Below are 20,164 nucleotides of genomic sequence, written 5' to 3' on the forward strand. Positions count from 1 at the left end.
ATTTTTCTGTAGTTAAAAACTGTTATGGAGCACTAAATAAATAGTGTTCCAACCAGGTTTTGGTACAAACTGCATCAGCATTTCCCAGCAGTATCAAGAGTGAGGCACTGCTACAAACATTTGCTTGAGGGCACAGTTTTGTGTTTATCCATGTTTTGAACTCTGTGTGGAGAAAAGCCACAGGGAGGGAAGTTGAAGTAGAGAAATGGTCGCTGAGGGAAGGGTTGGGGCATCTTCCTCATTCTCTATTAAAAAAATTCCCAAAGTTAGTTTTATGTTCTAAAAAAAAGATGTTAGGGTTTCATAACATGTGTTTGCACTAAGGATGGCTGTGTTTTGGTTTGCATAGGTGAGCTCTCCTTTAGATGTGAACTAAATCAAATTCTCTGCTATTCCTAGTTTGCATATAACAAATAATAATAATATAGTTAAGACCTTCATGGTATCGTTTTAAGAATCACTTTTAAATTGTGGAGTGTTTTTCTCTTGCATACATGTGCAGATTTTGAATGTTGTTGTTATTTCATTTATGAATGTTCCAAAGTGATTGCAATACAATAAAAACATGCACAGAACAGCTGCATATATAAAAACAGCTGACATCTGCATACATAAAAATTATATATGCACACACTAATAATAATAAATCCTCTTACCCATCAGGCTGGGTTGCCCCAACCACTCTTAAAACAACAAGGCATATATAAAATCAATTCAGTTCTGATACTGATACTAAATGACACCAAAGATTTACACTTGGAAGGCTTGTTATAAAAGAGAAGCATCTTTGACAGGCACTAAGAGGGCAATGCAAAAGGTGCCTGCTTGTCAGTTTCTCCTTGGGTGCTCAGTAATGTATGATTATTTTAGCCTTTACAGTTTCTTCACTGCTTGAATTGTTATCTGTTGCACACTTCCTCATGCCTGAGAAATAAAATGAAAAGCACCTCTCTCTCACCCTCTCCACCACATTTGCACTCTCCCACATTTGACCTCTAGTTTGTTATCTTCGAGCCTTTGGTTAGCTGTAATCAACAATCTCTTCTGTGGTGTCCACTTTAGCGATGGTTGTCCCAGCAGCCATATCTATGGTAACAGGTGGACTTTACTCGGATCAAATGCATTGAGACATGAGTGTATTCTGCTACTCATTTAGCCAGGAAGAGCAAACACTGTCTTTAACTTGGTACTTTGCCAAAGGAGTATCTTAAGTAGCTTTTATGGGTTGCTCCAAACCACCTGTTTATTCAGCATTCATCCTGATTAGCGTGCAAAAGCTTATGTGGTGGTTAGGCCACACTATGCGTTTATAGCACATGGCTTCTCCACAAAGAATCCTGGAAACTAGTTTGTTAAGCGTGCTGGGATTTGTAGCTCTGTGAGGACTAAACTACCAAATGCTGGCTTTATAAAGGATTAATTCTTATTTGTTTATTAGACAGTTATATTATAATGAGCAGACATCCAGCAAGCATGCTGATTTGCTTGCGGGGTGTTTAGTCATCTTCCTGACTATTGTTTGTTCATCCCATACATTTCAATATCCTGTCATCCTATCACTTTCCTAAATCCAAAGAGTCCTTTGTTTTTAAAGTGTTACGGCGACAGTTTTTAAATCCACTTTAATTGCACAAACCTTTTGTTCCGGTGTGTGCTTGAATCCGTCCCACAAAATAGTGACAGCTGGGAGGCACTTTTAGTGATCTGGTCCTTGAGTTACATGTTGTGGTGGAGCAAATGAGGGGTGGTCCCAGTACCCATCCGCTGCTTGAAGATTTGCTTGGGGCCTCATTCCCAGATGCTCCTCACAACTTGTGGATGTGAGTGCCTGTTGACTGTTTTCTCCCACTGGTTCCAACAAGAGTTGTTTTCTTAATGTTAACTGTCACACATGGAAGAGGAATATCACAGGAATTGTGGCTGGAAGGGCTATAGTCTTGATAACAGTTGCCACCCACCTCTCTCTGCACCTAGTGGTGTGTGGGTGTGTGTGTGTATCTGTCACAGAAACTTGCTAATCACATTGGCATCCCCTTGCTGGGTCTGACAGAAAAAGGCGCATCAAGTGTAGCATTCTGCTCTCAGTGTCCAACAGAATGTCTATGGGAAGCCTGCAAAGGACCCCTGGACGGTTAAGTCACCAGACAAAGGTGACTATATGGTTATGGCACTTATCTCGCTTTCAGGCCGAGGGAGCCGGCATTTGTTCACAGACAGCTTTCCGGCTCATGTGGCCAGCATGGCTAAACCGCTTGTGGCACAACAGGACACCATGATGGAAACCAGAGTGCAAGGAAACGCCTTTTACCTTCCTGCCACAGTGGTACCGATTTATCTACTTGCACTGGTATGCTTTTGAACTGCTAGGTTGGCAGAAGCTGGGACAGAGGAACAGGAGCTCACCCCATCGTGTGGATTCGAACCGCTGACCTTCCAATCAGCAAGCCCAAGAGACTTTGTGGTTTAGACCACAGCGTTACCCACTCCCTTGGGAAGCCCACAAGCACCATGAGGGTGCAATACCACTCTCCCATTTAGCAAGTGCAACCACAGAGCAATTTCTCCCTTACCCCACACTCGAATTCCCAGACCAGAGCCACCCTCATTTGCCTGGAGCACCCACCCCACAACATTCACAGACTATTCTTCTGAGAGCATTGCCAGCTCCTGCCAGTCCGCTACGACATCCAGTGCTTCCTGCCCAAAGGCCCTGTCCTTAAGAACCACCACCACAAGGGCAAGACATACTGCCTATCTGATCATAGCAGCCTCCAGCCAATGCTGCCACTCTTGCAGGCCATGGCGCAGTGGTTTCAGGCTGGGGAAGTGGTGGGGCCCAGGACTGGAGGAGGCCTTTACCCAGGCTTCCTGAGCAGCTGGCCTGGCACTTCCCAGATAAGCTTCCCTTGCACAGGTCCAGCAACAAAGGTTCAGAGCTTACGTTCACTGGAACAAAAAGCCAAGCAGTCCCTGTCTGCTACCTCAGCAGGAGTGCAGGCCACTGATGTACCCATGTGTCCAATGTTTTGCCAGAGCATATACTGTCGACACCAGCAGTGCGGAGGGACAAGATTTTGACTTGGGTCTGATCCTGGATGTACCTTCTAGTAGGATGGCAGTTCCTCTGTGCTTGGTGAGGCCACTGCTTGCCATACTCCTGCTCATCTCTTTGCCTCTGCTGAACTGTGTCTACATCACAGATGAAGGTAAGATTACAAACTGCTACTACTGTCCATGGTCTAGGGCAGAGCTTTCCAAACTTTTCATATTGGCAACATACTTTTTAGACATTCGTCATTTCACAACACAGCCATTCAGTTTTACTAGCAAACCGGAGATTAAACTAGCCCCTTTCCTGCCCTGGGAGGAGCTTGGGGTACATTAGCAGAACACACCTACACGCTACAGCCGACACACTAATGTGTCACGACACAATTTGGAAAGCTCAGGTTTAGGGGAAAAGGTGAGGATGAAGCATGGCTTTTGTTACTTTTTTTGTGGCCCTAGAAACCTCATTAGGAAAGCCAGGCAGGTGAACATTCTTGTGGACGAAGGGCATCTGGGCAGAGGGGGTGGGATGGGGCTTTCTGGGAGCACCACAACAACCAGCTTTCCTGGATTAGGGTTTCCAATTTCTGATTAAAAATGCCCTCTAGGCTTTTGATCACTGTGGCATGCAGATGTTATCAGGCAAGGCTTCTCACAATGCAATGATGAAAGAAGACACTCATTTCAAACTATTCTCTACCATGCCCTTATTAAAACATAACTCTGGACTGTACCATGTGGGATCAGGAAACTTTGGAATAAATGAAGCTCTTCCATACTCGTGGATCAAGCTCCACCTTAGCTGCTGCAGAAGGAGGGTTAGGAGAAAACCCTTTCATGTCCTATGCCAGGATGAGGCCCAGCACAGAGAACTATAGATCCCAGAACTATAAGTGCTGAAAATTGTAGCTCTGTTGAGATAAACTACAGTTCCTGGGATTCTTTGGGGAAAGTCCTGTGCTTAACATGTATGGTATATTCACAGCCTCAGAGATCTACCTGCACACCTGTACGTTATTCAGGGCCACCAGTCAACAGAAGAGCAAGGAACATTGGTATGTGGAAAGATGGAACAGGTTACAAAGGCTCAAAGTGAATGTGGGTACCGAAAGCGCCAAATTGTTTCCTGTCCAGATCAATGCAGTTCTTTACTAGGATCAGCTATTAAGTGCAGTCTTTCCAGATGATGAGAATTTTCCTCACCACAACTCTCAATTAGGGAGAAACAAGATCTAACTAGAATTCAGGTTTGTTTTTCCAGCACCCTTTATTCTTCACTGTCCTTTGTATAGAGTGGTTGTGTTTCCTCCCTTCTTCTGTGGGGCCACAAGGGTGGGGGGACAGGAACATAAAAAAGACACTGACCAAGAGTTCTGTCTATGTTCAAAACTTGAATAGCTCATAAGATCTTTTCAGCTTTTGCCGATGGATATGATACTGTTAGAAATACTACAAGGACAGAAACAAAAATCTAAAGAAATTCTTCTTTGACTTAGCGTGAATGATAAACCTTAAATTGTTTAAGGGTAAGATGTGAAATTATTGACTAAATATATATAGAACAGTGGTACCTCAGGTTACATACACTTCAGGTTACATATGCTTCAGGTTACATACGCTTCAGGTTACAGACTCTGCTAACCCAGAAATAGTGCTTCAGGTTAAGAACTTTGCTTCAGGATGAGAACAGAAATCGTGCTCCGGCGGCGCAGCGGCAGCAGGAGGCCCCATTAGCTAAAGTGGTGCTTCAGGTTAAGAACAGTTTCAGGTTAAGAACGGACCTCCGGAACGAATTAAGTACTTAACCTGAGGTACCACTGTATTCAGATTTCACAGATATCCTATGTTCTGCAGTGTTACTTCTCAAACCCTTAATTCTGATGGTATAATTCATTTTACCTTCTTGCATTGTTTGTTCCTACAGAATTATTGATCCCCTTGATTTCTTTGTTTCCCTCTCAAATGTTTTAAAATTAGGGCTCCCTCCAGATGTCCTTTTTATTGTGCATTTGTCATTACCCATGATTCTGCCTGCAAAAGTGTCACGGTGAACCTATACTGCTTTGTTTCCAGTCAATGCATGTCCCATAGTCTCCTGCTTTCCTTTCTCACTGGGATTCTAGATACAATATTTACCCTTATAAGACACTCCTGAAACACTGTGGGAGGGAAAAGCAGCTAGTGAATTATTTTCGTGGGGATGGGTTAATGAACCCTGTTACTTCTCCACTCAAAATCTTAGCGTCTTGAGACTACTTTTTTTAAAGTCATTGTTTTCATTGCATTTGCGTATAATGTGTAGTTTGTTCCCTTATCTTGCTTCCTCCCACTCTCACTGGGAGTTCTATCTCCCTGGGACAGGAAGCTGCTCCCCCCGCCCCAAGTTTGCCACAAAACCACATGGCTATTTTGGGATGTTTGTGAACACTTCCTGGCAGCAAATACTTTGGGGTGGTGGTAATCATTAGCTCCCCCTTTCCCTAATCCTTTCCCAACCCACTCAAACAACTGTGTTGCCAATATGGATGTTCACATAAAAAAACAGAAACAGAATGACAACATTTAGGGTCAGTACCGTTTGCATTTGTGGGTTATGAAAATCAGTACTGTTAGATGGATGTGTGGTGTACAAAAATGAAAATACATTATAGAAGGGATGAGGAACCTATGGCCCTCCAGAGGTTGCTGGACTACAACTCCCATCAGCCCTAAACATTGGCCATGCTGGCTGAACTAATGGGAGGTGGAGGTCCTCATTCTTGCATTATAGAGAAAATTAATACTGTTAGGGGGAGCATTTTAATGAGCCACTAAGCTTCACGGCAGAAGGGGGTCATAACAGGGCCAGTGACTGCAGGCTGCAACCACCCACCCACGCCAAGATGCAGGGCGGGGTCTTTGCCTGTTACCTGGTACGTACTTATTCAGAGAACTGCACCCAAACATTCAGGTTGGTGCCAAAGAATGAGAGCGTGGAGGTGCACTTTGAATAACCACAGCCATCCCCCCACCTTTATTGAGCAACTTCTTGCACCTCACCCCACACCCACTTAATTCAAAATTAACCAACATTATTTGATCCCTTCATGTGGCTAACATTTATCTAGATCATCAGCCGTTCTCCTCAGCAGAAACTAGTTTGTCAGCTTCTAAGACTGTATGAACCCCCCACCCCTCACCCCATTTGCTCTGCAGTCATCATTATACTCCCACTGCTTGTTTGGGAAGTGGCAAAGCCCACATTATCCACAATCTGTATCTCTCTTGAGGTTTGTTATGAAATAAATACTGTGTTTTGGTGCATTTTCCCACACACCTGCTTTGAACCAAATTGAGAAAAAGAACCACCTAGTTGCATTTCAAGCCAGTGATGTGTACACAGCCTAACACACATTTCTCTCCACTGCAGTGTGTCTTCTGGAAATTCTATCATGCATTTGATAAGGATATTTGATTTTATATCCCTTCCCTCCCCATTGTCATAGCTACCTCATCCCTGTGTTGGCAAACAGGATCTCTACCCCGCCCCCCCTCCCAAGGCTAACTGTAGCATGGAGTGGGAAAAATTTTGTTGTAATCACTAAGGGGAGAAGGGTTAAATTTCACCACCACCACCCCAGCATGCTGTGTTCCCAATGAACATTGCTGCTTGGCACTTGCAATTTTTTAAAAAAACAATGTTAGAGAAACCATTAGCATCATGTGTAGTTACAGGTAGGTAGTTGTGTTGGTCTGCCGTAGTCAAAACAATTTTTTTCAAAAAAAAATTCTTTCCAGTAGCACCTTAGAGACCAACTAAGTGTATCTGAAGAAGTGTGCATGCACACGAAAGCTCATACCAATAACAAACTTAGTTGGTCTCTAAGGTGCTACTGGAAAGGGGAAAAAATTATTTTGTTTCATCGTGTGTAGTTAGGCTCCTAGAAACATAAGAAGTTTCATTAGAGTAGGCCAGACTATTGGTCTATCTGGCCTGGAACTGTCCAAAAGTGAAGAAGCATTTCACATCATGCACTACCTGATTTTCTTAGCACACTGAAGAAAGGCCCTACAGGAGTGGTGCCTTCTCCCCTTCTGAAACTTCCCCACCCCTAAAGACTTGAGCATGGCTATAAAACTCTTATTCCAAGCTGACTGGAGCCCTGGAGAGAAGCACAACCCGTGACAGGCTGTGGTGACTTACTGGCCATTTCTTACAGCTTGTGCTTGTACAAACACTTGTATTAATCTCTATGACCACAGTTCTATTTGCCATGCACTTGCTTCCTCTCATCTCACAGTCCAGATGACTTTGGGTATTTGTGGTTACAATTGTCGCCCTATTCAGCTTGAAGACTTATGCAAGCTTCTCTTTCTTTCTTTCTTTCTTTCTTTCTTTCTTTCTTTCTTTCTTTTTCTCTCCTCACACAGAGGCTGATCTATTGGCTGAAACAGCTCAGGACATCTTCTGCTTTTCTCGCACCTTTGAGGATCTCACTTGCTTTTGGGATGAACCAGCACACGTGGATGGGGCATATCGGCGCTTCTTCTATACATACAAAGGGTGAGAGGTTTTTATACATGGCTATGATCCATAGTCCAGGCTGCCTGGAAGGTTTCCAGTAGAAGAATACTGCAGCTCCTTGAGGTTTCCCACTGCCCACTCTCTTCATCTCCACAGAGACAGAAGCCGAGAATGCACTCTGCGGTCAGCAAAGCACAGTGATGGAGGTTGGCGCCATGTCTGTATCTTCCCCAGGAACCATCAGGATATTCTGCTCTTTGCAGAACTCCACGTCGAGGTGTTAGACACCATTAGTAATCACACCACTCGCTCTCAGGATCTCTCAGTGGCGTCTGTTGGTAAGCCTTCCTTCAGATTTGAGAAGCAAGGAAATGTGGCGTGACATTAAAAACAATTTTTAAACACTTAACAATCACAAAACGTGATGGCTCCTGAAAATATGTATCTCAGGTGTCATCCTTAGGACATGGTCCTAAATCCCACCCACCACTGGCAGGGCTTGTTGAGTGGTACAGCCATCACTGCATCAGGATTCCACCACTCACATATACCATTAGCAAACTTCCTGTCTGCACACCAGTGGCGTAGCGTGGGGGGTGCAGGGGGGGCTGGCCACACCGGGCGCAACATCTGGGGGTTAGGGTTAGGGGGCGCAAATCCACGGGTTAGGGGGCGCAAATCCACGGGTTAGGGGGGGCAAATTACTTGCCTTGCCCCGGGTGCTGACAACCCACGCTACGCCACTGCTGCACACACATTTAGAGGGCAAAAGGGGGAGAGTCGAGTGAAGGGACACCTCTGCCTAATCCAGCCCCCAGCCTGGCAAACAACAACAACAACCCACTGTACTGAGGATGAGGCCATATGTATCTCCCTGGGAAGGAAGTTCAAAGGGGTGGGGCACTGGCACCTGCCAGCCAAACAACTCTTGCTGGTGGATCAGGGAGCAGAGCCTGCCCTAAGGATCTCACAGTAAAATCTGAGCATGAGGAGGAAAGCCAGAGGCAAAGGGAAGGGTGGACAAAGTGGAGGTCACATAAATAAGAAATGAAGTTACACCTACTTAAGCTTCACACTTGAGGATGTGACACCATCAAATTCTTGCAAACTTTCATTTCTACATTTGGCTCTGTCCATATGGCTGCCCTTTTCCTAGAGGCTAAGAAGTAGTGCATCCGGCCAGAATGCGGATGCCTAGATTGACATACCTGTCCCATACCACCAGTGCTTGCCCTTGCTAGCTGGAGAACTGCAGCCCACCTTTCTGCTGCTTTGTTGTTGCGTGCTGCAGTCCCAAGAAAGCAACCTTGCAGCAGACGCAGCCAAGTCCCCAGCATTCTTGCTTGCCTCTGCAGATTCCTGCACTCCCAGTTGTGACTACCACACAGAGAAGCATTCCACTGTAAATATACTGCATATACAGGAGAAATGTAACAAATCCACATATTATGTATTTATTAGAATACTACTTGGGGATTTACTGTTGCTTCAGAGATTGCAACAATGGTAATATTTACTGCACCACTTAAGTGTTGAAATTATATCTTCATCTGTCTTTGTTTGTAAATCCCATAGTTTTCTATCTACGTTTGTAAATCCCACAATTGTCTATCTATGCTTAGGTCTGATTGCTCCACCAATGAATGTAACAGTGGTGTGGCCTGGAGTGGCACGACAGTTGCACGTAGCCTGGACCCCCCCACCTTTCCACTATGCAGACTTCTTGGCCTATGAGGTTCTTTACAGTGCTGAAGGCTCCACAGAGCCACCATCCAGGGTATGGCTTATATGGGGCAGGGGAGGTTGTGGTGTATGACACCTGCAGGGCAGATGGCTGTGTCTAAAACTCTAAGCAGGACACCAAGCTCTGTGGCTATCAAATAGGGGTGAAGGAGCAGTTCAATGCAGTTTGCATTTATAGGTGAGCCTACTTATTTTGCACATTCTGCAACACTACACGAACCTTTGAACTCTACAATTCTATGATCCTATGAAAACACAGACAACCTTCCAAATTCAGAATTCTCTGAATTTTGCAGTGCAGTTCTCCAGCCAAATAGTGTGTACAAAAACAAATATACTAGGATAAAATGTGCCTACAAATGCACATATTACTGAAAATAGCATACAAAAATGCATTAGATAAGGGAAAACACCTTTGCCAAAATGTGTGTATTATGCAAATGAAGCAGCGTAAAAGGGGAGAAATTTGCAGTAAAATGTTGCTAAATTTTCATGAGCACTTATTGTTAAACAATTTGCAAACAGATGAGCTATCGGGGGAAACTACTTCCACTAATCCTTACATGTGCCTGATTCCATCCCTCATAGATGGAGGTGAAGAACAGCCATACATGCCGCCTCAGAGACCTGCTCCCTGGGCACTGCTACCACATCCAAGTGCGCACCAAGCCTGATGGCCTCTCTCTGGATGGGCTCTGGGGACCATGGTCTCCAGTAGTATTAGCAGAGACACCCCATCTCCCTGGTAAGGGTCCTGTTGTTTGGTAAACAGTTGTCATGGGGATCTTAGTTGCATTACTTTCGAACAATGCACTATGACTGCATACATATTGTTACACGCCACCCCAATCTCCAAGCAGTGTGAGTTTCAAGTTGTTTCAGGTGCTTACCCGGGGTTTGGTTTCCTCAGAATGAGGGACATTGGAGACTGTAGTGTCTTTAGGATACATGGTTTAGTTATTCTTTCTATATAGCTCTGTTTCTCCATAATAACTTATTTGGACTAGTGCCTAGATGTAGAGGTGAAACGGAAGCGAGGGGGAGGTGAGGTTGAATCCTTGCAAGATGAAAGCACTGTGGGTGAGTGGTTCTCATGTTAATTGCCTACCCTGGATGGGGTTGCATTCCCCCTGGAGGAGCAAGTTCACAGTCTGTGGGTTCTTCTCAATCTAGCTTTGTCATTGGGAGTCCAGGTAGCCCCAATGGCTAGAAGTGCCTTTTATCAGCTGCAATTGGAATGGCAGGTGTGACCATTCCTTGACTGGGAAAGCTTGGTAACAGTAGTTAATGTACTGGTTACTTCAAGACTGGAATTCCATATTGCACTCTATGTGGGGCCTCCCTTGTGCTTAATTCAGAAGCTACAGTTAGTACAGAGTGTTGTGGTACAATTGCTGGCAGGAAACTCTCCTCAGAGAGATCTGCACTGGTAGCCAATTTGCTGCCAGGCGATGTCCAAAGCGTTACTGTTAGTCTATAAAGCCCTTAGCAGCTTGGGATCAGTTTACTTGCAAGATTGCCATGCCCCATACATGCCCACTCAACCACTTCGAGCTGCGGAAATGGCATTCTTACAGGAGTTACATACCATATTTTTCCATGTATAACACGCCCCCATGTATAAGACGCCCCCTATTTTGAGGGACTCCAAATTAAGAAAATGGGGGAAGGTGGCAAAGAGTCGTTTAAAGCAAACAAGCGTCTGTCTGTCTGCTCGCCAACAGTAGCCAGCAATCGTACACCCAATTGCCACGCAAAAGACAATCCAAAGCAACCTTTGCTGCAGCAACCAATCACATGCCCAATTGCCACAATGGCAGCCAACCCAAACAATTTAACTCAATTCCACAGGATGCAAGGGTGGTTTTAAAAGAGGATTAGGCAAATTAATGGTGGGTAAGTCTGTCAATGATGTCCACAGTTGGAGGCAACAATGCTTCTGAATAGCAGTGGCTGGAAACCACAGGCGGGGGGGAGGCCTCTGTGGCCCAGATCCTGCTTGTGGGTTCCCCACAGGCATCTGGTTGGCCACTATGGGAACAGGTTGCTGTGTTAGATGGACTACTGGGCTGATCCTGCAGACATTACCAGTTTTTATGTGGTAACACTAGGTAATATGAAATGCTTCCAAGAAGCACTTGTTAAATCTTCAAAGCTTTATTGCTTTACAATAAAGAGCAAACACCAGAATATGCCAATCACAAAAAAGAAATGCTTATTAAACTATGAAAGGTAATATATGAAATGAATCCAGGAGATGCTTGTTGAATTATGAAAGGTAATAAGCACCTGGACTAATTAAAACAGCATACGTCTCCCTTGCAAAATAAGAGGTGGAGAGCAATAGGAGTATCTAATTGAATCTTCACTGACTTCCTCAGAGGAAGGTAAATCTCACTGCTGTTGTAATCTGTATTTTGACCCAATAGTTTTTCATTAGATTTCTATCCCACTCTTCCTCCCCAAGGAGATCTGGGCAGCTCCTTTTAAGAAATAGAACCCCATGAAAAGAAGTGTCCAGGCACCAGAATTCCTAGAGGCATATATCTGAGCACCTGTTGCCATCAGGGTGGAACCTATGCCTTCCCCACCGTGTTTTTGCCATCTCTTTGTATTGTAAATAGTTGTTTCACCAATGCTGACATAAATTGATATGTGCAAAAAGCAGCAACCATTTATTTCCGTCAGGGAGGTGGTAGTGGCAGTAGTAGCTGATCTCTAGTAAGGCAAGGGGAGCTGAGGTGGCCTTGGTAGGAGCAGGGGCCTGAGGAAAGAGGAGCAGACTGAGAGGGAGGAAAAGGCCATCCATCTTGGGTGTGCCACAGTGGCCAGGTGAAGGCCAGGATCTGTCTTTAATGTGAGGGTGCAGAGGATGTCCATGTGTTGTCTATGAAGGCAGGGTGGTGTGGAGGCAGAGGACTGGTTTGGGAAGAAATGGGTAGAGGCAGGAACCAGTAGCAAGCAAGCAAGCAAGCAAGCAAGATCTTCACTGTTGCAACAGAGTCCCCCACCCCTGTCCCGCTGCAGGAAGGTAAGGACCTAGAACAAAAATGTATAACAGCTTTTAAAGGCTTTAGAAATTGCACAACCCCTTAGCCAAAGACCACCCAAAAGCATCATACAACCGTCACAGAAACAGGTGGTCTACAACATAAATTTGAGAGTTTGGCTTGTCTCCTGTTTCTCAAGATACCAGATAATGTTTGCTGACTTGCATTATCTTTGCCAGTTGGGGCCATCTTGTGAAATAGTATGTACCCTAGTTTCTGAAACCATTGTCACAGACCTCTCCCCTATTCATAAACAAAGTGTGCTCTTTTGAGTGAATTTGAAGGATTTGTAAGTGAAAAGAACCATTGGGGAAGGTTTTTCCATGGTATTTCCTTCTGCAGAGAAATATTTGGGGTCTGAAATATCTCAGGTATGTGGTTTATGTACTTAAGTTTTATTTATGACACCTTAGAATTCTTATGACAATTCCACATTGTATTTAAAAGATGCTGTCTTACTCCTGATTCCTCTCACTCTCTGTTCTGCCAAGAGGAAATTGGCCTGCAGTGCTTCACTCCTGACCTACGCCAATTGCGCTGCTGGTGGAAGTGGGAGACCACAGAACCTGGCCCCTCTCAAAGCATATTGTACTGGGCAGAAGAGAACAGCAGAAATTCAAGGTGACACAACAACACCCCGTCCCCAAATCCTGGGCTGTGCTGCCGTAGTTATGATTGCTGGTGTCCACTGTTCATCCTCCAAAACACCCCTGCCTCCCCCTCAACTCTCACATGTCCACAATAGGCAAAGCTCTGAATCAGCATTGTCTATGAAGTCACCCAAGGCTGCCCCCAAATATTCATATCATCTAGTCCAACCCCATACCAAGCAGGGAAATGAGGTGGGTCACTTTTGCCTATGTTGTCTTGCACATGTCCGGGGACTTTCTTTTTTAAAGATGGGTATGCAAGTACCTGTGTAAGAAGTAAAAAGGTACTGGAGGCAGGGGAGGAAGAATGATTGAGAGGAGAGACAAAAAAGAAATCCTGGGTATTTTTCATCAGGCTCTGCCCATTAATGCATACAGCAAGCACCAAAATAGCAATGAATCTATTGACTGGGAGGAAACTGGAGTGTGCGGGCATTTGTGAGCCAACCATACATGCAAAAAGAAAAAATGAGCTTCAAATGACCTGTTTGCAAGATAATGCCTCTGTGTGGACATAGCTTCTGTTGATATAGCTGACTCCATCCTCACTCTTGGTTTCCAGAATGCAAACCTGGCAGAAGTGTGAGGGGAAAGAAGAGGAGATTAAGCCCCACTATGACCGCCATAACCAAACATGCACCTTCCAGCCTAGCAACACAAGTTATATCTCTGTCCTGGTGATTCTCAGCCAGGGACAGCAAGAAGTCAACTACTTGAAAGAGCCATTCCAACTGCACCATGTTGGTAAGAATCTCCAACATGTCTGGGCCACGGCACCATGGCTGCTGTCAGTCTGCATTTTGGGGGTAGCAAACTGTCCTGAAGAGCAGGAGCATCAGGCGGTGTATAGTGCTGTTTGCACTGCATTGGGCCTCTGCCGCTTCTGCAAACTGAGCTGACTTGACCAGCCATCTCTCTCCCTCTGATTACAGTACTCACTGCTCCACCAAGCATCCTGCAAGTCACTGTAGACAGAGGTGTGCTAAAGCTGGAGTGGGCACCACCACTGGAAGAATTAGCTGAACATATGGTGTATCAGATACAGTATGCAGAACAAGACATCTCAAAATGGAAGGTAATATAAAAATGTATGAGGAATGCATGAGAGAGTATTAGGACCACACATCTATTGCATTAGATACCCTTTTTTCCCCTTTCAGTACTAGAGCACAACTGGAAACATAAGGGAAGTGCCTTTGATAAAAACACATAGCTTTTCCCAGGAAACACTCCCTGGCAACAGCTGAAAAAAGGAAAGGAAAGAAAGGCTAATCCAGTTGCAGGCTGCATTAATAGAGCCATAGTTTCCAAAATGAGAAGCAATAGCTCCACTTTATTTTGCACCAGGACCTCATCTGGATTACTGTGTGCAGTGCTGGGCTCCTCACTTTTAAGCTATAGACAAAATGTAATGAGTTCAGTGGAAGGCACTGAATCAGTGTCAATAGCATGAATTATGCTCCACCCCCAGCCATCACCATTGGTCTAGGAGACAAGCACAAGCTGAAGGGATGTGTGTCATTGTTGGAATGTTCAGTCACCAAACTGATCTCTGTTTATACATGTCCTGAGGCATGTGAGACCACAGAAAAGAGCTAAGACTATAAAACAGCTTTTATAGAACATGTTATTTTTGCAGCTCAGATAGAGTGGCTATGGGGTTCTGACCCAGTTCTTCTGAAGTAGCCAATTATATATCAAGGAGCTCACCTGATCCTGCCTCACCCAACAGGGCCCAAACTTCCATCTTCCAGTCTATGGTGCCCCTAGTCTTTCACTCAGTTCCTCCAGACTGTTCAGTGTTTTGGGGTGAGATGCAATCACATACTGGCAAAATCAAGTTGCACAGTTCAAGTGAATTTGGTGTGCTGGAAAGGGTGGGCTAACAGTTGTTTGATACAGTGTCATCTGACCTCTCTGCAAACAAATTGGGATGAATATTCAATAAATAGCTAATATCATCTAACCTCCATGTAAATCACTGATCTTCAACTGGTAGGTCAGGACCCTGCGGTTCAGCCTTTCTCAATGTTCTCAAAGATGTTGAACTACAATTCCTATGATTCCTAGCCAGTGTGGCCAATGGTCAAGGATGAGGGGAGTTGTAGTTCAAGAACATCTGAGGACTCAAGGTTGAGAAAGGCTGCTTTAGTTGACAATGGACTGATCTAAGGTGGGTCACAACAAGAGCACTCCCACCATGCAAATATATGGCAAAAGATTAAGAAATGGGTTCTCAAATGCATTTTGGGGTTAAAAGTGGATCCTGAGTCTGATAAGGTTGAAGATACTTGCTGTAAACAATTCAGAGAGAATGCTAAATAAACAGGTTGTCTGGAAGCAACCCAGGTCAATTATCTTTTATAATTCCACTGCTCCATTTTGTCATTAAAAAGCCTTTGATCAACATGCCAGGCTTTTCCAAAGAGGTTTGTGAACTTTCTGATACAATTGCCCTCAATCCTTGTAGAGCTGTCTTCTGGCAGCAGGATTTCTGGCAAGTTCATGATAAAACCAAAAGATGCTGCTTTTTTTTTTTTTTTTTTTTTGCACTAGTTGCAATTTGTGGACCATCTTCAAGGGCAGTGTCACATCCCATACTGCCATATCTGGATTATGAATTCAAGGCAATCAGCCAGATGGGAAAAGTTTAAACAAAGGGACTTAAAGATGCTACATCCTCCAGTTTTTCAACACAAACAAAGCCTTTCACAAAGTGGGGGAGTGAGTGTGAGAAAGAGACCCATGTTAGAAGTTTCTACTGGGATCAGATGAGTGATGCTTGAGGACCAGCAAATACAGAGCAAAAGCAGTCTCACAGCTCTGACCCAGATAGCACAACTGCTCTAGGTTCTGGATGTGAATCTAACCAGCTAAGCACACCTAATGGGGCTATTCTCTGGACAGACTCTGCAGGTGCAGTACTCAAACAGCAGTGAAATTCATCTGGCAGCCGGGGGCCACTGCTGCCTTCAGCTTCGTGCTCAGCCAGATGGACAGAAGTTCCAAGGGAACTGGAGTGTGTGGTCAGAACATGTGTGCACTGATGTCCCACCTGATTCAGGTAAGAGACCACAAATAGAAATGTAGGGTTGGATACAGGCAGTGTTTTTTTCTAAAAAGAAATGTTTAGGGGTACTCTCATTTTCCTACTCATATTGAAATACTGCCCCTCAAAGAGGCCAAACTTAAATTCACAAAACGTTTAGGGTTATGCGTACCTCTGCATCCCCTGAGGCCCAAATGGGCATTTAGAAAAGAGCTGACATAGTGTGGTAACACAGCTTCACCCTTTGTATCTTCCCTAGGTTCAACCATCTTAAATGTGACACCTGCTCTGTTGCTCTGTGCAGGGCTTGTATTGGGGCTGGGCTGCATCTTCCTGTCCATTCACAGGTAAATTTACATCATCTAGCATTCACCTTCAATACTTAGTTTTATTTTGGGAGCTAGTTGCAAATTGGAGAAACTGTTATGGACACCATGCACAGACAATAATCACAACCATGCACATGAATGTATAGTAAACACACACACTCCCACCTTTACCAGCAATTAGGCTTGGGAAAAAACATTTTTGCTCCCCTGCCTCCCACATCAGAGATATCTTCCTAGAGTGCAGCTGGAAAGGAAGTTTGTACACATGCATCCAGGAAGTTCACTCACATACACATATCCTGCAACAATTAGGTTTGAGCAAAGTCTCCTATTGGAGCCAAGAGAGGACTTTTTTCATTCCTATTTGCAAAATGTCCCTCCCCTGATGCAATTAGGCATGAAAAAAGCCCTCTATTAGCTCTAGTCTAGTAGTAGACTTTGTTCAAACCTAATTGCAGAGGAGGTTCTACTGGGGGAGGAGGTTTAAAGCTGGGGAGAATTATCTCCCCTTCCCAGCTATCACCCTCAATGAAAGCTCATCTCACCCCACCGGTGGTGCCATGATTAGGCTACTATTAGCTACAATAGTAGGGTTCTTTCAAATTGCTCAGGGTTGGGGTGGGCTGGGGTTGATGTAAGACCAGGGGTAGGAAACCTAAGGCCTGGGGGCCGGATGTGGCCCAATCACCTTCTCAATCCGGCCCACGGATGGTCTGGGAATCAACATGCTTTTATGAGTAGAATGTGTGCTTTTATTTAAAATGCATCTCTGGGTTATTTTTGGGACCTGCCTGGTGTTTTTACATGAGTAGAATGTGTGCTTTTATTTAAAATGTGTCTCTGGGTTATTTGTGGGGCATAGGAATTCGTTCATTACCCCCCCCCCCAATATAATCCAGCCCACCACATGGTCTGAGGGACAGTGGACCAGCCCACAGCTGAAAAAGGTTGCTGACCCCTGTGTAAGACCAAAACAAAAAACCACACTTTGGGATGGGGCTGTGATAGAGGCAGATTTGCTTCTATTGAAATCAGCTGGGTTCCCTGAATTTCACATGCTCATTGTTCCTTGTTAAGCAGTCTGAAACAAAAGCTCTGGCCGCCCATCCCAGACCTTCACCACGTCCTGGATGGATTCCTTGAGGACAATGGAAAGCACCAGGTGAGGCCTTCCTCTTCCATACAGGCACCAGGACAGGAGACCAGAGTAATCATTTTTAAAGGTGGTGAACAGTATGGCTGCCTTACTGTCTTCCAGTTCTGTTTTGATGGGAGCCTGCTTCAAGTTTGCAAGGCTTCATGACTGACATGAAAACATCAGGCATAAGTTTCATAACTCTAATTAGTCTTTTCCTTGATGCAGATTTATAAATCCTGAATTGTGATTTGTAAATGTTGTCATAGTGGAAGTTTAAGAGACAGCATACTTTGTCTGAAGCAGCATTAAGAGTCATTTTAACGTGGCGAGTCAGAATACACCAAAATAGGGTATCTAACAGTGACAAAGAGGGCTATAAATACAGAACCATGATCTCTCTGCCTTATTTCTTATAGTTTCCAGCAGAATTGCATTAATTCCCATAACAAAATCTCATGCTGATGTTGCTTCTGTCAGCTATCCTCTCCCCAGGGAGATTTTCTGTCTGAAGTTGGGATGGCAAATATGTGCCCCCAGGTATTTTGTAATAGGAGTGTTAACATGTACACAGAGATAAGTATGCATGTACACATTTACCTCCACACTGTAGATTGGAGAGGGTGAAGCCCAGGGACATTTTTGTGTTTCTGATGCTGCTTCCTTCCCATCTTCCAGGTGAATGCTTTCTTCTGCAACAAAACTTTAGAGGACACACCTTTGACTTGCCTGCTGGAAGTCCTGTCTGAGATACCCCTGGAAACACGTAGCAGTAGCCCTCTCCTAGATAGCACTCAGCTGCACCAGACAGAGGGGGACACCCAGGCTTCTTCACACTTGTACTACATGGTGCCAAGTCCTAGCAATCCCCAAGGGAATAATAATGAAAATGAGTATTTTGGTGCCACTGATGATGGACATGACACGCTCTCACTGCCCTTGGAACATGATCTACACATAACTTCGGAACTGAAGGTCCAGCTAAGTATCTTCACCTTGTTCAGCACACCACTTTTGGCTCCTGACACAAAAGAGGAAAGAAGATGGGAAACTTCTGGGGATGAGTCTGTGTCTGCCACACACATATCAAACCAGTCTTACCTGCTCGTGGGCTGACTGTACATGCTCATTAGAGGGTGGCAACAAGAAATGATGTGGTTCTGTAGATTTTTGCAGAAGATATTCTCAGCTGCTGCAGGGAAGGCATTTTGCCAATTCCTGCACATTGAATCTGTTTCCTGTCCTTAGCAGCTGATTGCATTAGGCTGAGGGATAAGAGTAAAACCTGATTGGGAGATATACCCACATGGTAACTGGTACTCAAGGCCCATCATATATATTTCCAAATGCAGTGCAATTCCTAAGAAACTACACCCTACTGATTTACCCATTTGATTTTTATAGCACGAGAGCCAGAGATAGCTGCAAAAAGCCATTTAGGACTTTCCACAACATGGAGAAGTAAACTGCCCGTTGCATTGGATGTTATGCCGATTATGAGAGCCAATCACAGCAATACGTGGTGAGCATAGAAATGCATATAATCTGTGGCTACTTAGTCTTAATGTGGTAACTCACATCATGTTGATAGGCCACACTGTAAAAATCAACTTAATCTATTCTGCCTTTGACTTCATTTTACATCACGAGCCACAACTCTCCTACAGCAGGGGAGTCACTATAATTACTGGCATTTGCATTGTGACCAGGTATTAGTGCATAGAATAATGTTTAGTAGTGCAACTTTTGTAAAAGCACACTCACTGTGGTCCCCTCAGTGCAAAGCCACGGAAATATGTAGGAGGTGGAGTTTTTGCAAGAGTATTCAGGATGGGATGGTTTTGAAACATAACACACAGGGCTTTCCAAAGGGACTCATTGCTCAAACGCCTCTTAAAATGTAAGGGTGTGGCTGCACTTAGCATTTCGCCTTCAGACACATATACATACTACCTTGTTCTTCCCTGTATATTGCTTTGTACAGTCTGTGTTGGTGGTTATAGTATAGATAAAGAATAAAATCCCATTGGCTCTGAAGAGGTTTTACTTCATGAGATTACAAATTGCTTACACTGAAAATAACCAGTCTTGCACCGCACAACACCTTAAAAAGCATTGGTCTGTTTGTGTCAAGCCTAACATTCTGGGAGCAATCTATCCTGGCCAATATTATCCCACTTCCAACTGTAGAGGCTAGTTTAGTGCAAAGCAGAAGAGCTTACATTTATTCCCAGCAATTAACCATATCACTAATGCTCAAACTGACTTTCTTGCACTTCAGGTCTGTCTACTGTTAAAATCAAAAGACCTGTTGCAAACAGCTGGATTTAAGCAATTTGTGGATCACAGCATGCATTGCACAACTGGTTATTCAGCTCTTCCTCAACAAGGCAGCCTGCAATCTTCCCCAGTCTACTCAAGGTTGGGGACAAGACTCTGGTTTTTTTGAGGTGTGATGCCAGAGTTGGGTTCCCAGGCCAGAGTTGAAAGCGCAGCAGTCTTTGTTGTTTTTATTCCACAGGCATGGAACCCTCTAGTTACTAGTCTAGTAGTTACTTGATGGCATTTGAAGGTCAGAAGTCAAGCACATCTTGTACTAGAGATCAAATGCAGCATTTAAGCCTCACTGCTACAGGGGTGGTAAGGGGCAGACAGA

The 20,164-nt window shown here is 44.4% G+C and overlaps 1 protein-coding gene and 1 long non-coding RNA gene across 5 annotated transcripts; one reads left to right on the forward strand and one right to left on the reverse strand.

Moving 5' to 3' along the window:
* The first annotated feature begins 2,205 nt into the window (after positions 1-2,205).
* On the forward strand, positions 2,206-19,545 carry MPL (MPL proto-oncogene, thrombopoietin receptor). Of its 2 annotated transcripts, none has more exons than XM_081865504.1 (12): positions 2,206-3,206; positions 7,459-7,591; positions 7,709-7,890; positions 9,175-9,329; positions 9,884-10,040; positions 12,837-12,966; positions 13,558-13,739; positions 13,928-14,070; positions 15,903-16,059; positions 16,304-16,391; positions 17,451-17,535; positions 18,187-19,545. In XM_081865504.1, exons 1-12 carry the CDS (start codon positions 3,005-3,007, stop codon positions 18,622-18,624), a joined length of 2,052 nt encoding a protein of 683 aa, XP_081721630.1. In that variant the 5' UTR covers positions 2,206-3,004; the 3' UTR covers positions 18,625-19,545. The 2 variants fall into 2 exon arrangements, with proteins under 2 accessions (XP_081721630.1, XP_081721631.1); XM_081865505.1 differs by having other exon boundaries at positions 2,207-3,206; positions 17,454-17,535.
* LOC309343748 lies at positions 7,782-18,748 on the reverse strand. 3 transcript variants are annotated; one of them, XR_014157380.1, is made up of 6 exons: positions 18,610-18,748; positions 14,706-14,912; positions 13,480-13,566; positions 10,404-10,521; positions 8,761-8,929; positions 7,782-7,900 (listed from the first exon to the last, which is right to left on the reverse strand). It is a non-coding gene; the product is annotated as an uncharacterized lncRNA (long non-coding RNA). The 3 variants fall into 3 exon arrangements; XR_014157379.1 differs by lacking the exon at positions 10,404-10,521 and having other exon boundaries at positions 8,761-8,952; XR_014157381.1 differs by lacking the exons at positions 10,404-10,521; positions 18,610-18,748 and adding an exon at positions 18,109-18,219 and having other exon boundaries at positions 8,761-8,952.
* Positions 19,546-20,164: the final 619 nt, after the last annotated feature.

This window comes from Podarcis erhardii (genome assembly GCF_964252035.2).
Source record: "Podarcis erhardii genome assembly, chromosome: 6".
Lineage (NCBI taxonomy): Eukaryota > Metazoa > Chordata > Lepidosauria > Squamata > Lacertidae > Podarcis > Podarcis erhardii.

What these genes read in the sequence shown, in the direction of transcription:
- MPL (XM_081865504.1), top strand. Translation starts at nt 3,005, where the DNA reads ATGTACCCATGTGTCCAATGTTTTGCCAGAGCATATACTGTCGACACC. An exon ending in TGTCTACATCACAGATGAAG is followed by an intron (nt 3,207 to 7,458) that starts GTAAGATTACAA and finishes CTCCTCACACAG; the next exon opens with AGGCTGATCTATTGGCTGAA. An exon ending in TGATGTCCCACCTGATTCAG is followed by an intron (nt 16,060 to 16,303) that starts GTAAGAGACCAC and finishes TATCTTCCCTAG; the next exon opens with GTTCAACCATCTTAAATGTG.